This window comes from Dunckerocampus dactyliophorus, chromosome 20, assembly GCF_027744805.1.
Source record: "Dunckerocampus dactyliophorus isolate RoL2022-P2 chromosome 20, RoL_Ddac_1.1, whole genome shotgun sequence".
NCBI classification, from domain to species: Eukaryota; Metazoa; Chordata; class Actinopteri; order Syngnathiformes; family Syngnathidae; genus Dunckerocampus; species Dunckerocampus dactyliophorus.
Window position 1 is genome coordinate 6,130,833 of NC_072838.1, and position 15,970 is coordinate 6,146,802.

General features: G+C 39.7%; 1 protein-coding gene across 1 annotated transcript in view; it reads left to right on the forward strand.

The window, feature by feature from the left end:
* The first annotated feature begins 359 nt into the window (after window positions 1-359).
* thsd7aa (thrombospondin, type I, domain containing 7Aa) overlaps window positions 360-15,970 on the forward strand; it is a 110,541-nt gene continuing 94,930 nt past the window's right edge. The window contains exon 1 of the mRNA XM_054764079.1: window positions 360-751. Coding sequence (XP_054620054.1) covers window positions 604-751 — 148 coding nt within the window. The 5' untranslated portion in view covers window positions 360-603. The remainder of the gene's footprint in view (window positions 752-15,970) is intronic.

Below are 15,970 nucleotides of genomic sequence, written 5' to 3' on the forward strand. Positions count from 1 at the left end.
TTGAGAAATTTGAGTGGGAAAGTTTTTGCAATATGGGTCATTAAGGGGTGCTGGTGGGTCTGGCAGCCAAACCAGTTGAGAACCACTGCTTTAAACAATTTGGGTCAGAGAAAGAGGCGAGTTGGTGATGACGCCACATGCTCAAAATACAACATTTTTGGGCTCCGTACAGAACAGTTTGTCTATATGGATACTAGAATGCAAAAGCAGGAGGGAGGGTAGAGCGGGTGGGCGTGTCTACGTGTATGAAGCGCGCGCGTGTGTGTGTGCGTGCGTGTGTCTGTGTGTGTGTGAGAGAGAGAGGAAGAGAAGGGAGGGAGGGAGGCGCTGCATCCACCCGGCATACAACAGCAGCAGGCTTAGGGATCTATTGTTCCTTGTCTTATTGGTGCCAAACCTCATTCTGTCTAATGAAGGTGCCAAGAGAGAAAGAGACACAGAGGACAGCCTGAGGATCCCTCCGTCCTGCATCGACCAGGATTACCTCTCCTGGACATACCGGTGTCGACAAAAGCAATATAAGGCGCACACTTCTTCACCTCGTGGCTTCTTTTGGATCCTGCTGCCTGCATTGGGAAGTACTGTGCTTGCGGTGCAGTGGCCATGGGGCTGGCCGGCGGAGCTGTTGGGATGTTGGGGGTCCTGAAAAGGGTCGCGTTGCTCTGGAGGTTAGCGCTGCTCTTTTTCTCCATCTGGGAACTGAATGCACAAACCGCAGTGGCAACTAAGCCCAGGTACATCTGGCAAACAGGTACGTTCTGCAGTCTGTCCTCTGTCCCCTTTGGGTTTGAAAATGCTGACTTGGTAAAAGCATGTGCCATCCACTACTGCTTGGTCAAATATTCATATGTAAACATTGGCGTCCTCACAGCATGCAGGAAAGCATTTGTTTATTGTGGCGTCACCACCCTGAGGCAGAAGTTCATTGAAAGCATTGTCGTGCGTCAGTCCCTCCTGTATCAGATGATTACTGTATGTACTGTATGTACTGCATATACAGTGGTCGGTGCTGGAAGTCTTTTAGCTGTGCCTCTCCTGATTGGGATTTCTCAGCCCTGCACTTCTGTTGGACTCATTCATCACTGTTTGACACGTGTAATTGATGACAAATACAAATACTGCAGCTCAGGTTTAAACAAGTGTAACACAACCAGGCTGTGGTCTGCTGAATGTTTGCTTTGTGGTGAAGGTGAGAGGTTGGTGACTCATTATTATATTATTATTATTATTATACAGGAATGGATGTCAGTGTTTTCGCTGTTTTGAGTGATGTCTGGGACTCATTAACTATGAGAGAGGAGCACATGGTCAGACAATACTAATACATGCTCTAGTAAGCAGAGTGAAGAAAGCACGGAGTGGCGGGGGGGATGGATCCCCCAAGCCGTCAAGACGGGAATGCCCTTTTGGATGCAGCTGAAGCTCACTGTTCTCTTTCACTACAGTTTAATCTCTCTGTTTGGCTGGATCAATGCGCTGGTTTCACCCCCAGTAGTCCTGGCTGATCAATGCTTATGGTTCCAGTAATGCGGTTCAGTCTGCATGGGATCAATGTAGGCTTTGGGTGGAGACTTAAATACAATCCATACTTGTATACATATATTCATATTACGGCTGTCAAAGTTAACATGTTATTAAAGCGTTAACGGAAGTTTCCTTTAACGGCACTATTCATTTTGACGACATCCTGTTTTATTATCCATCCATCCAGCTTCTTATCCTCATTAGGGTCGCGGGTATGCTGAAGCCTATCCCAGCTGACTTCGGGCGAGAGGCGGGGTACACCCTGGACTGGTCGCTAGCCAATCGCAGGGCACCTGTTTTATTATGTATTGCGTAAAAGTATGACAGGAACAACATCAAATTAAAAGCGCAGAATGATTACAGTCCCACCATCCACCAGTACGAGCATATGGACTTGTTTTTCAGAGAGGTCGTGTCCCACAAATATGCACATTAGCTCTCAATGAGGTAATCAAATCTTACCTTTATGCATTCCCACATAGTATCAGCATTTGGAGCAAATATGATGCGAAAGAAAAAGGGTAAACATACAGTATAGTAATCCATTTGTGTGAATTTCTCTTGGAGATGAATGAAGTATATATCTGTGAAAGGGAGAAGGTGCGTTCAAGGACGGTCAAACAAAGCGGGACAAATCACAGCTCACATTCCAAATCGCACATCACATTCAGCATTCAAAAACTAGGGGATTTCTAACTGCATATTATTTTTGAACTCACCATCCACCAGTGCGAGCCTCGACTTTGCTTTTCGGAGAGGTTGTGTACCGAACAAATATGCACATTAGCACTCTATAAGGTCATCAGATCCTTTATGCATTCCCACATTGTATCAGTATTTGGAAGCAGATGTGAGGTGAAAGAAAAAGGGTAAAAATACAGTATAGTAGTCTATCTGTGCAGTGGGACACAACGCCGCTCGCAGTAAACACGCAAAAACTGGGGGATTTATAATTGTATATTACTATTGGAATAAAATAATGGCCCGTATTTCCAAAATTTAGATCCCTTTATATAAAATTTTATATAGTTATTGTTTACAACAAAGAGATTTACTTCCCTACTTATTATACAAACTTTTTTCATCTGCGATTAATTTTGAGTTAACTATGGACTAAATGCGATTTATCGCGATTAAATATTTTAATCGATTGACAACAGCCCTAATTCATATGCAATATTCTAAAAATGTCAAACAATGTCAATCAACACAGGAAATGTAATGCTTTACCTCCAGTTGTTGAAAGGTACCTTTCAACTTGTTCAGCTTGCTCATGGACTTTCCCTTGTATAGTATGTATATCGAGACTGCTCTGACTCCTGATCAGCGAGCTCTGTACAACTGTGTAAATACACTAAACCTACAAGCAATATACAAACACACAACTCAACATACAGGTACATGCATTTTACAGCTAGCAAAATAGTATTACAGTATGTGTACTGTATATACTGACTATATGAGCACAGTCGAACCTTGGTTTTCGAATGCCCCATTTTAATGCCGTACAGTTTTGCCAATTTCCCCTACAAAATTGCGGGTAACAAACTTGTATTTTTCCCTTTCGTATGTTGAATCCTGTGGTATTAATAAACATGCGTACAATACTCCCAGCATTAATTATTTAGCCATCACACACCCAACACCAAATGTAGCAATCCTTAGTCAACATGAGTGTCCCGTCTTCTTTTTAATTGGATAGTCTATTTCATTGTTTTGTTCTATGGTAGTTTGTTGGTAAGGTGAAAACTGTTGTTTGTGTTGACATGTAGGCCACAGTCATTTCATTTGGTGGTTTGTGCTCTGCCCAGTTGTCATGTGTCATTATTTAATCATTCCTGAACACCTTGCTACAAAGTATTTGTACTTTATTTGCGTATTATTTTTGGCAGACACCAGTGCTGTTACAGTTTATGTCGCCGCACTACATCATGCACCTCTTCCATGCTTGATACACTCACAAAAAAAAAAGAACTTAACGTCTGACAAGAATGGTGTTGCTTTCGGTGTCATCATCAGAGATGACTGGTGATACTGAGCATCCATGGCCGTGTCGTCCTCATAAGCCGTGTTAATTTGCTCTCTTTATACAAAGTACACCACAAAAACCTGAGAAAGCCTGTTGAGGCATACAGTTACTAGCTTAATTGCACATTTACACATAAATTGCACACATTAATTGCAAAAGTACAGTAATTGTCTGTGCCTGTAGTATCAACTGTCACAGTGCAGACTTTTTTTAGATGCTGAGCCTATTGAACAGCCATCACAATAATGTATATTCACATCGACTTAAATGTAGTGCTCATTAACTCATTCAATCCCAGCCATTTCTCAAAGTACCGGCCATTTTAGACGATTTGACTGATCTTTCAAGGCACATAGAATATAGTGTTCTATGGTAATATAAACATGGTACCTACCAAAAGAAAGATTAGACCCCCGTCTTTCATTAGAAAGAAAAGTTTGTTTCTACCTTTTTCCGTTCTTAAGTAATCAGCAGTAAAACATAGGGGTTTCAGGAAAATATCAGTTTCCGACTAGAAAAGGGAGGGAAAACAGCTTTCTGTGAAAAGATACATTTCAAGCATAACTTTCACTTTGACACCATTTTTTTTTTCTTTTGTAACATCTCAAATATCTAAACCATACCAACACTAACAACAGAAAAAAAAATATTTACAACTATACCACCATGAACTAATTACAATTTTCATATTTTGTGTGTGAATATGCATGAGTTAAAATTTCTCTAGAAAGCGTAACCTGCTGCATGCGACACTCCGCCACGCTCTCCCACTTCCTCCTTCCTGTCAATTGTGATTCTTCCATTGTAAGGATCCCTGCCGAGCTCTTATCAAATGCACTTCTGCCACCTTGTGGCCGTTTTTATGGCTTAAGTGCTCTGAAATGTTAATGCATTAGTGGAGAGTTGCATCATCACCTCTTTTTTGCCTCTCGCGTAAAAAAAACTTTAAAGATGTATAAATATATTGTTGGGATCAGGCGTTCGAGATGACAAAAACGTATAAATACATCTTTGGTATCGAAAGAGTTAAGGAAAAACCAGTGTCATTTATCCTATTATTGGAAACTCACTGCTAATATTAACAATCACCACGGATCAGGGTATTCTTTATTGCACCTATCATGATGCCAGTTACTGTATCCTTGTTTACCTTGGTAATGCAAGGAGTATCTGAATTTGCTGCCATATGCTCGAGTCTTAAATGTACAGATTTTTTGGCCATAGAGGGTCGATAGAACAGTAACAACAATAGTAACGTCTAAACACATCAGCGAAACGTCTGCTTAAGTTTGAGTAACAAACAAAATGGCTGAAAAATGTCCGAATCAGATGTTTTCATCCGTTTTGTCCGAATTACGTCTATCAACATCCGGTTTGCGACTTATAAAAGGCCAAGCTCCACCCATCGCCTCATCATAGCGGTCGTACTTCCCGGATGCTCCACATTGTTTGTTTTGAAATTATAGTTGTATCACCATTAACTTGGAATACAGTCGTCCCTCGCCACTTTGCGGTTTGAATTTCACACCTTCACTCTATCATGGTTTTTCAAAATAAATTAACAAAATAAAATCGCTTTTTTGTGGTTGGATACGGCTAATTAGTAAAATACATGCATATTTCAGCAATTTTTTACATATCCTTGGCCTAAATAAAGCATTTTCAAGAATAAAAATGGCCACATGAACAAAAATATAACTAAGAAGACTTCAGAAGACGCATTCAGAGACATACTGTATATGGTATTCTAACTGGTTACTAGGTGTCACTAATGTTACATTAATGAGACAATAGCCACCAGAAAAAAATTCATGTCTAGAGGGCTGTAATAATATTAAAAAACCTATTTAGAAGTGATTATCGTACTATTTGGATGATGGAGGAGGATGAGCTTTCTGCCTGCCTATAAAAATGTAGAAAGTGGTAAGATTGGGGCCGAGTAACAGTGAAAGCTGCAAAAGGAAAACCCCTGTCAGACTAACATATGAGAACCGCCAATCGCTGTCCAACTCTCTCTTGGAAATTTTGAACACGGTCAAGGTTTAGAATGGATAGGGCAGTCTGTCAGCATTTATATACATCAGTGAACCAGCTGAAAAAACAGTAAAAAAGTCCAAAAAACATACGCTTCCTTTTTCAGATGTAATGGTTAAACAGCATAGTGGGGTCGAGCCTTTCCACAAATCAAGAAGTCCACAATTATTATTTAGACCTCAGACAAACAATTTCCCCTTCATCAGCTTGGTTGTTTGCACCAATATAAAGGAACAGGAGGGGTATTATGGGCCAAGTCTTCCTCTGAGTCAATGCAGGGGAGGAGATTAAGGCAACTAGAGCAGATTGTCCAGACAAAGTTAACCTAGATATGCTATAGACCAGCTTGTGTCTCCTCTTGGCTTAAGTGCACTGGCTTATTATTTTTAGTCGTAGGTTCTTTGAGTAGCATCGTGATATTGATGCCAAGTGGTTTTTCGCTCATGTTGATCTGGCTTTGACATGTTTGGGGGAGTCTGTCTTCCTTCCAGATCTCTTCCATCCCACCTCTGCAGTTAGAAAAAGGATGTGAATAAAATTGATTTTGTGTAACAAATTGCACAGAAGCAGTGGGTCGTGCTGTTCCCAGCAATGCGCAGAAGTGCCAAGGGAAATAATGCTATATGAAATGCACAGCGGTAATATTAGCATTTAATCAATTATTTGCTGGTCGGCTGCTCCTTCAGTACAGTAACACTGGTGATGACACTACTTGCACATGCATGAGGTTTGTCGCCATGTGTAATCTCTGTGTATAAGTGTTTTAGGGGAGGATTAGTATGTATTGTCTCCGGATGAAACACAAAAACATGAGCGATTACAGCTGTTCCTTATTAAGTTGATTACATCCACTCCCTTGAGGTTTACTCCAAAATTATGAATGGAATGAACAAGGTGAGGCCAAGCATTCACATTGGTTCCAGCTTCTTAACAGGCCAGCAGGTTTGACGCCTTGGCAAGTAAATCCAGGTCAATTACAGCTGATCCCTGATCTGCTTCCAGCAGAGTAGAGGACACACTGCAATGTCAGAAATGTGTGAACAGAAGGGACACTATCAGTCCTTACCAGGGGTGTCCAAACTTTTTCCAGCGAGGGCCACATAGTGAAAAATGAAAGGATGCAACTTTGCCACTGATATTTTGGAAAGCAACACATGTAGATATGCTAAGAAGTTATTTATATTTCAAGAAATTCTGACTTTATCCATATTATAACTTTTTCCCCTACCTAATTGTCCAAAAATGACAAACTTTATTTTGTTTTGTTTTTCCGATATTACGACTTTTAAAAAATTGAAATATTTTTTCTTTAATATTTCAACTCTATACTGGCAAAATAACATTATTTTTCCGCATAATATTACAAGTTTACTCTCCTAAAATAGTGACGTTTTTCTTCTTAGAATACAACTTTTTCAATCTTAATATTTTAACTTTATTGTAGGAAAATTACAGCTGTTTTTTTTCATTTCTGCTGTTTTTTGTTTAAAATGTTCCAACAATTTAAAATTCCTTTGACTTTATTCCCATATTTTTACTTTCTTCTCATCACATTATAACTCTTCCCGCAACTTAATTTTCCAAAAGTTACAACTTTATTCGTTTTGTTTGTCTGTCACACGACTTTAAAAGAATGTCTTTTTTCATTATTTATATTTTTTGAAATTAATTAATTTTTAAAAATTATTTTTAAAAACTCAACATTATTCTCGTAAAATTCCCTCATTAGATTACAACTTTTTTGTCTTTAATATTATGACTTTATTTCTATAAAATTATTACTGATTTTTCCATTTTTGCTGTTTTTAATTTTTTTTTTGTTAAATTATATTTTTTGAATACGCCACAAATGGCGTCGGTCTGCAGTTTGGACACCCCTGGTTTATACAAATATAGCCTAGATGGCTAATAATACAGTTGCATCCGTCTGGACTGTAAAAATCTGCAACATGTGTAATGAACCTGTTTGTAAGTTAGAATGAAAATATCCATCCATCCATCCATTTTCTATACCGCTTCTTCCTCATTAGGGTCGCGGGGGTATGCTGGAGCCTATCCCAGCTGACTTCGGGCGACAGGCGGGGTACACCCTGGACTGGTCGAGAATGAAAATATAAAACGTATAATTCAAAAACTCTTGTACAAACCTGTACACCATTCGAAGACTCATGCAGTTTGAAGTCTGCAGTTTCCGCACAAGTTTAAATGGAGTGTCCGTGTGGCAGCGTCATCATGCTATACCGGCATAGATCACGGATACGAAATGTATAGGTATGCCCCCAAGCTGGAAAAGCCGTTTCGCGCTGTTTCGCTGATGTTAAACATAGATTTTCTTCTAAAAATGGTGCTCAGAAACATCCCAGTGGTTATGTGATATCGGTTATCAATGTGTCAAAGCTTTAAGTTATCACTAAAAGAAACCTATACGTGCTCTTTGTAGTTCTTTAAGAAGAGACACGTTCATCTAAGTTACATATATCTATTATGAGAAAACACAGTGATATTGTGAAGTACAGTATTCCCTCGCCACTTTGCACTTTGACTTTTGCGGCTTCACTCTATCACGGTTGTTCAAAAATATATTTATGAAATCATTCCTGTTTTGTGGTTGACTACGGCCTAGTTTATTAGTCTAAAACAATGCATATGTAAGCAAATCTTACATATCTTTTGCCTAAATTAAACATTTAAGCATAAAAATGGATGAAAGGACTAAAATACAAATATAAGGCATTCAGACGATACATAGCATGCAGTAAACATCAAAAATTAAACAAACCGTAGGCTAGGGATATGTGTGTTTGTGAGTTGTAAATGTAGTATTCTACATTGGTCACTAGGTGCCACTTAAGTTACACTGATAAGACAATATAAGACAATCCTAACTTGTGTGAGTCTATATTATTATTATTATTAATTTTATCTTATTTTCTCTTATTATGTCTACTATATTGGGTAATAGGACTATAAAGGTGACTATAGGGGTGTTATTTAATGCCTAGAAGGCTCTAATAATGTTAAAAGCTTTATTTAGAAGGCCATAAGCAGGTTTTCTATTCTCTAACTATGAAAATATTTTATGTATTAATAAGGGAAGCTAATTTGCGAAAATTCACTTACCACAGTCAGGTCTTTTATTGCAAATTAACCGCGATAAACGAGGAATTACTGGATATTAAAACAGTGTGTGATAAAGTGTAATTAAATACAATTACTAAAACTGAATGAGGAGTGCACGTTTCACAGTAACAATGCTCAAATGGCTTCTTTACCCATATCCGATATTGTCCAGCACTTCATTCAGCATTACCCAACCGATACCGACACCGGCAGCAGGTCTTCTCTCAAACTAATGTGATGTAAAGAACCCATTATGCTTCTTCTACTGGGTGCATTTCACAAATAAACACTGTTTAGAGCAAAGCCTAATGGAAATGTGGGCAGTGCCCCTATCCAATACCCAGCTTCCAAAACAGACACAAAGAATGGAGCTGATTGAGGCTATAAAGCACACACACACACACAGCATCCTTATTGTCCTTGTTTGTGTTCTGCCCCTCTGTCACCGTTCCTCTTGTCCATGTGGCGCACAAAAGAAAGAAGAGCCTGATCGCCAATCACACGGCCTCCTCTTTGTTCTTTCCTCATTGTCCCAATTGCACCCCCTCCCACATTACCATCAAAAATACACACATACACACACACACACACACACGCACACATCATGTCACCATTCTGGTCAATGACCGTTCACCTTACGACTGAGACGGGTCTCATGAGGGACGAAAAGAGGGGTGGAGGGTAAAGTACAGCAGATTCTTCAGATCAAGGCTTCATTTGCGCACTGACACCTGAATTGCAGGTCAGCCGACTTCGATTTTAATAGCAACAGAGATGCAATACTTCAAGGCAGCCATAAATAAATCCTCTCTATTTATATCACCATAGATTAACATTTGATACTTATAATGGACAAAAAGAAGGCAAGACATTCATTTTCATTTTAGCCACTTTTAGACAAGCACTCTTGTTCAGGGTTAGGATAGCTGGGGTCTATCCAAGTTGACTTTTGGCAAGAGGCGGGATACACCCCGGACTGGTCACCAGTCAATCACACACAGTATATACAAATAACCATTCACCTCACGTGAGTAAGAGTGTATTGTAGTATTTACAATATGAACGATGTACTATTAAACACAGTATGTGAATGTGAACAACCTTCTCCAATTTTGCAATCAAGGAAAAACATAGCAAAAAATGCAAAATGGAAAAAAAAAAAACTGTCCGACTCTCTGTCCCTCTCCGTCACAGATGTTGGCGATGCCTGCCTAATGCGCCACACACTCTGCTTCGTATCAAAGACTTCCTGGAGCTAGTGTCCCTGATTACCATGTGTAGTATTAGTCACAATAGTATTGCAAGTGATGTTGCCGGGTATGCCTTCAATGTTTTCAAAAAATTATAATTTAGGAATTTCCCACTTTTGCTCAAGATCAATGAGTTTTTCAGTCCAAATTCTACAGTTTTTTATCTCCACATGTCAATTTACTGATTGATTTTCCACTTTCTATTTGTGCATTTATAGCAAGAATAGCAGAGGATGTGGCAAGGGATGAGTATTCCCTTAGGAACGTTGTCAATAGTGTAGAATTGATTGATGATCAGTTTCAGCATGAAGTGGAAAACGGAGCGCTCGGCTTGACTCCAGCCAACCACGAAGGTATAAAGAAGAGCATCGTGATGTCATCTATGCCTTAGGTTCCCACAGTGGGGTAGCCAGACCTTCAGGGGTACACAAATTGTCATGAGGGTGAATAAAAATTCAAAACTAGTCATGTCTGAAAGCCTAACACTCAAATTTATGCAGTGTGCTTGAATGCATCATGTGAACAGTGCCTGCACAGAGCAGGGAGTGCACAAGAAAGGCGACAGAGCATGAAGTTGTTCATTGCTGTGCATGCGTTATATGAACAAATAAGTATGTTTGATGGTGATGTTTGTGCATTAAGAGTATTTATCCATCCATACATCCATATTCAATGCCGTTTATCCTCATTTGGGTCGAGGAGGAGGTATGCTGTCGCCTATAAGAGTGTTTAATATTGAAGATTTGATTGATATTGTGTGTTATATGGCAGCCGGTCTTCTTACGCAGTGCTGTGACGAGACACCCAGCTCATGAGATGAGATTTGGGACCATGAGAATGAGACACGATGAGATTAATTAAAAAAAAAAAAAAAGTACAATGAAAAAATATGTCTGGACAAAGTTTTTCTTTAATTTCTATGCTATCTTTCACTCCGTAAAGTTGTGGAATCTGCGTTTGCGACAAGTATTTTCTCACAAATGGTACTGTCTGTCAAACGTTTGGAGCATTTCTTGAAATGCTGGCTTTTCAACTGTGTTAAAGAGCAGCATTCGTTTTGCAATGTAGCAAACTACACTGTCTGTGAACACAGTATTTTGCGATGTTCCGCTTGTGTTTACTTTGCTGATTAAATGTCTTCTTGAAGCCAGAATATTCCCACACGGGGACTGTGGATTTTGCTCTGCAATCATCTTTTTTCCTCCTAATTTCTACTACGTTACCCTGCAGACTTACTGGCTGCACTGTGTGTGTGTGTGTGTGTGTTTGTGTGTGCTAGCGGCCCCGCCTCCCCCCACTGAGACAAAGTGAATGTATGATTGACAAAACTTCTCACTCTTTCCAAGCCATTGTTCTATGGAATGCATCTACAGTGCGTTCTGACTGCTGATTGGATGAGCAAGGGAAGGGGAAGGCGGGCCAGTCTGATCATGACACACAAAAAAGACATCTTGAGTGTGCAATGCACAGAGTGAACTCTCTTCCTGCCTGTTTGGAGGCAAGAGATGATGAAAACAGACGCACATGCAAATGGCAAAATATGGATGTCAGCAAAATTACTACGTGTCACGAGACAGTTTTTTTCTTAAAAAGAAATGCCGTCATGTTTTAATCTTGCGAGATCTTGTGACACACCGACTAATTAGTGCATTTTCTGAGCTATGAGCCTGTCAATCATGCTGTTTTGTGGTACAATATGGCCTACTAACAGACAAAACATGCATATTTAAGCAAATGTTATGTGTTTTTTTGCCTAAATTGAGCATTTTCAAGCGTAAAAAAGCTAAATTAACTAAAAAAAACGAATATAAGGCATTCACAACAGACATTTACAGACGCTGATGTAGGACGCTGGTCACAAGGTGTCAGTAATGTTACTGTAATACTTGGTGAGGCACGCAATCACCATTGTGGGATTGAATTATCTCACACTGGATCGGTTCTCTCCCTTATAGATAAGGTGAGAAGCAGTGTCATCTGGGAGAAACTCAGAGTAGAACCGCTGCTCTTCTGCATTGAGAGGAGCCACATGACGTAGCTTTTCCATAAAGCACCACATTCCTCCAGAATTAATTGTTTCATGTTCGTGCAGTGTTGCCAAGCATGAGAGACTTCCTAGTGGAGCATCCTCTTGCAAGAAAAGATGATTTTGTACCCATTCATGATCCCTGAATCCTGTTTGTGTTGTTTAGCCTTTTGGCTCCCAGATCTTATTTTGAGATTTACACCCCTGCTGCCTCTGCTCGGATCATCTCAATGTGAGCCAGATCACCTCCAGATGGGGTCCAACTGATCTGCCTGGATTTTCATCAAGATGGGTTTCCAAAGCCAAATCTTAACTGCTCGTGGGTCATAAACGCAAAGGGACAAGCCTGCTTTTTGCAGTAAAGACATCACGTCACACGGTTTAAAAAGTGTCCATGTACAAACCAGCAGAAACCGTATGATTATAGAAGTACTGTTTTGTCACATTGCATGAGTACTTTGCTTGTATTTAGCATCTTTTTCTTTGCTGCTGATTATATACGTAATCACAGATAGCCAGGGCAGATCTCATTTTGCAACAAAATTCAAATATTACAGCACGCGCAGTTGAATGGAGCTGTAATACTATCTCTTTAAACGCTACTATGAACTTGTTACTGTAGCTAAACAAACTGATCGTAGGGTTGTCAAGTCCCCCCCAAAATAAATCAGGGACACCTTGCTTACACCGGAAGACTTGCCTAACACTACCTTGGCTGGGGATCGAACCCATGCCCTCTGCCACAAAAGGTAGAAGTACAGTGGAACCCTGCCTGGGGTGTTTTTCGGAGAACGTCGAAAATTGACGCCAACATTTTAGCGTGCAATATGGTACATGCCTTGTCGTGTTATTACAGTGCGTGAGTCCAACTGTGTTCTTAATGTATTTTTATCACAAAACGTCCTCGTTAACATCCGATTACCTTGCAAACACATGGAAACAGGAAGTCAGCTCTGGCGCCCGTCTATGACGTCATCAGCAGCTGACTGTAGTTCTTTGCCAACTAATACAGTAAGTCTTAGTCGTTTTTATAGTTTTACATGCATAAAACATTTCAAAAAACATATTAATGACGAATGAAAGGGATAAATGAACATTTAAGGTTAATTTTACCTTCATTGAAGACGTGATTGTTGACAAAGACCCGATGTGGCAGCGAGATCAACATGGGCATCACCTTCATGCTTTGCTGTGGGTTATTTCTGGAATTCAATAGTGTTTGTCACCTTCTTTATCAAAATGCTGGCACTGGCAACTTTCTTTGCTCCCATTGGGGGTTATTTTGCAGCCATTATCAAAAGAAAAGCAGGGACTTGCCCATGTTGAGCCCGCTGCCACGTCGTGTCTTTGTCAACAATCCCTTTCATTCATCATTTATATGCATTTAGAATTGCTTTATACATGTAAAACTATACAAATGTGTTTTGTTTTTTTGGGACGGATTAATTGGATTTACATTATTTCTTATGGGCAAATAGATTCCGTTAGAGTCGGACCTTCTGGTACGGATTACTGATGCTAATCAAGGTTACACTGTATACCATTACACAAGCAGGAATTAACAGAAAACTGTGTAAATTCTGCTGTTTTGTTCTCTCATTGGTAACGGAGCAGGAAATGGCTGGGAAGAAGTTTGCTGTAAGATTTCATCTAACCCGCCCTGTCATTCATACATTTATTTTTCCAACCAGTCCCACTAAGGAGTGTTCCTGTGTGGACAGGGCCTGAGTCATCTCATGCTGCAACTTTCAAGTACCTTGTTCCCTCAAATGTCACAGCTTCAGTGGGTGTGAAGGCTTGTTGACTTTCTCTTTGCAGCATCAATGAGGCGTTTTCAGTGTTTCATCGAGTGCCAAATTGCAGCCATTATTCTCTGTGGGTGCTTCAACCAGATGCTCTTCTTCTCAGGTGAAGTGTGCTGTGGAGAAAAGCATGCACATGAGCCGTTTTACTCAACTCATTGTTTTCTTAGCATCTTGATTTATGATGGCGAAAGCCCAGTTTTGTGTGATTTTGTGGTGTATGAACACACAACACAGTAAGCTAACAGGATCCTAACAAGAATACTTGGGCTGTCAAACTCAATGCGTTAATATTGCGTTAACAGAAATTTCCTTTAACGGCACGTCCTGTTTGACCCTTGGCCCACACCGTAGTTTGGGGAAATGCAGCGGTGTGGCAGTTAATGTGGAGCCACAAGCGGGAACAAATATTGAACAGAAATGGACAAAGGAAGGGTTATTTTGAATGGTAAGTTTAGCTTCAAAGCCCTGGCAGATGGCTCTCTCCACAAGACCAAAGTTATTTTTATCTGCTGTCGCTGTGAGTTGAGTTGTCACGGAGTACATCGCCTCTCAAATGCCAAGGAAAAGAGAGAAGTTACTGGTGCAATGTCGGTATTTTTTGCTCTGAAGTGCGAACTAAAATTTGGGTTACAAACTGCTAGTTAGTAGCAGGCATAGCCGAGGACAACTATTCGGGGGCTTGTGTCAATGTGACCATGGATGAAAACAAGAATGACTGTAAATAGCATTAGCCGCGCTAGCATTGGCAGGGCGCTAGCTAGTCACCGGTAAAGATTCAACACATCAGCAAAACATACGTACATTATAGCGATCTAATTAATCTTATTTATTATGTATTGTGTAAAACTAAGACAGGAACAACATCAAATTAAAAGCACTAAATGAATACAGAACCACCATCCACCAGTACAAGCCTGGAGTTTGTTTTTCCAGAGAGGTGCACCGCACAAACATGCACATTAGCACTCAATGAGGTCATCGAATCTTACCTTTATGCATTCCCACATTGTGTCAGCATTTGGGACCAAATATGAAGTGAAAGAAAAACGGCAAAAATACAGTATAGTAGTCTATCTGTGCAGTGTGGGAGAAAGTTAGATGGTGCGTTCATGGACTGTTGAACAAAGTGGGCTAAGTCGCCACTCGCATTAAACATGCAAAAACAGTGGGGATTCTTATTGCAAATTGTTTTTTTATTAATAAAATAATGACCTGTATTCCCAAAATTATTTCCCTTTACATAAAATTTGATGGAGTTCTTTACAAATTTTTTAATGTGTTTTTTTAATTTTTATCATTGCGCCTGAATGTTTCCTGTGGCCTGGTGGTTGGGGGCCCCTGCCTTACAGCATGCTTGGGGTGATGATGTGCTCTTTTACACATTGGAAAATCCTGTAAGAATGCCACTTTTATAGAATTAGCTTCTTTATTTTATAATGTAAGATTAATGTCTACATCAACAAATGTAACCGTTGAATGGTATCGAATTGAATTGTATCGTTTGTACACTGTGTCGAATCATTGCTTTTAAAACATATCACTTCTGAATCGTTTCTAAACCCGTGTATCTCGATGCGTATCGAATCGTTGACCAAAAAGAGGTTTACATCCCTACTTATAATAGGTAAAACCTTTCCTATCTGCGATTAAATAGGAGTTAACTATGGACAAATGCGATTATTTGCAATTAAATATTTTAATCGATCGACATCCCTACAAAGTACATTAAGAACACAATCGCACTCCACGCAGTGTATTAATAACACAACCAGAGGCACCCCATACTGTACGCTAATCGGAAAAAGTACATAAACGGAGGTAAATTTTCAACTTTAACTGAAAACGTACTGTACTTCTGGATTTCCTGCGGTGGCTATTGTCTCATCAATGTAACGTTACTGACACCTAGTGGCCAGTGTGCAGTACTTTTTGTGGTTAAGGAGAGACTCACGAAGCACTTCAATGGCTTTATTAACAGGCAGAGAAGTAAAATTGGAATGTTTTCTTTTAGCTTCTTGAGCAAACTTAACTTAGTCAGCAATTATACAGTTTTTGTCATTAATTTGGTCAGATGAAAACTGAAAGCATGCGAAAACCAAAGCAATTTTTCCCATGAAATCATGTAAATCTATTTCATTCGTTCCAGACACCCAAAAATATGAACAAAAAATACATTTCATAG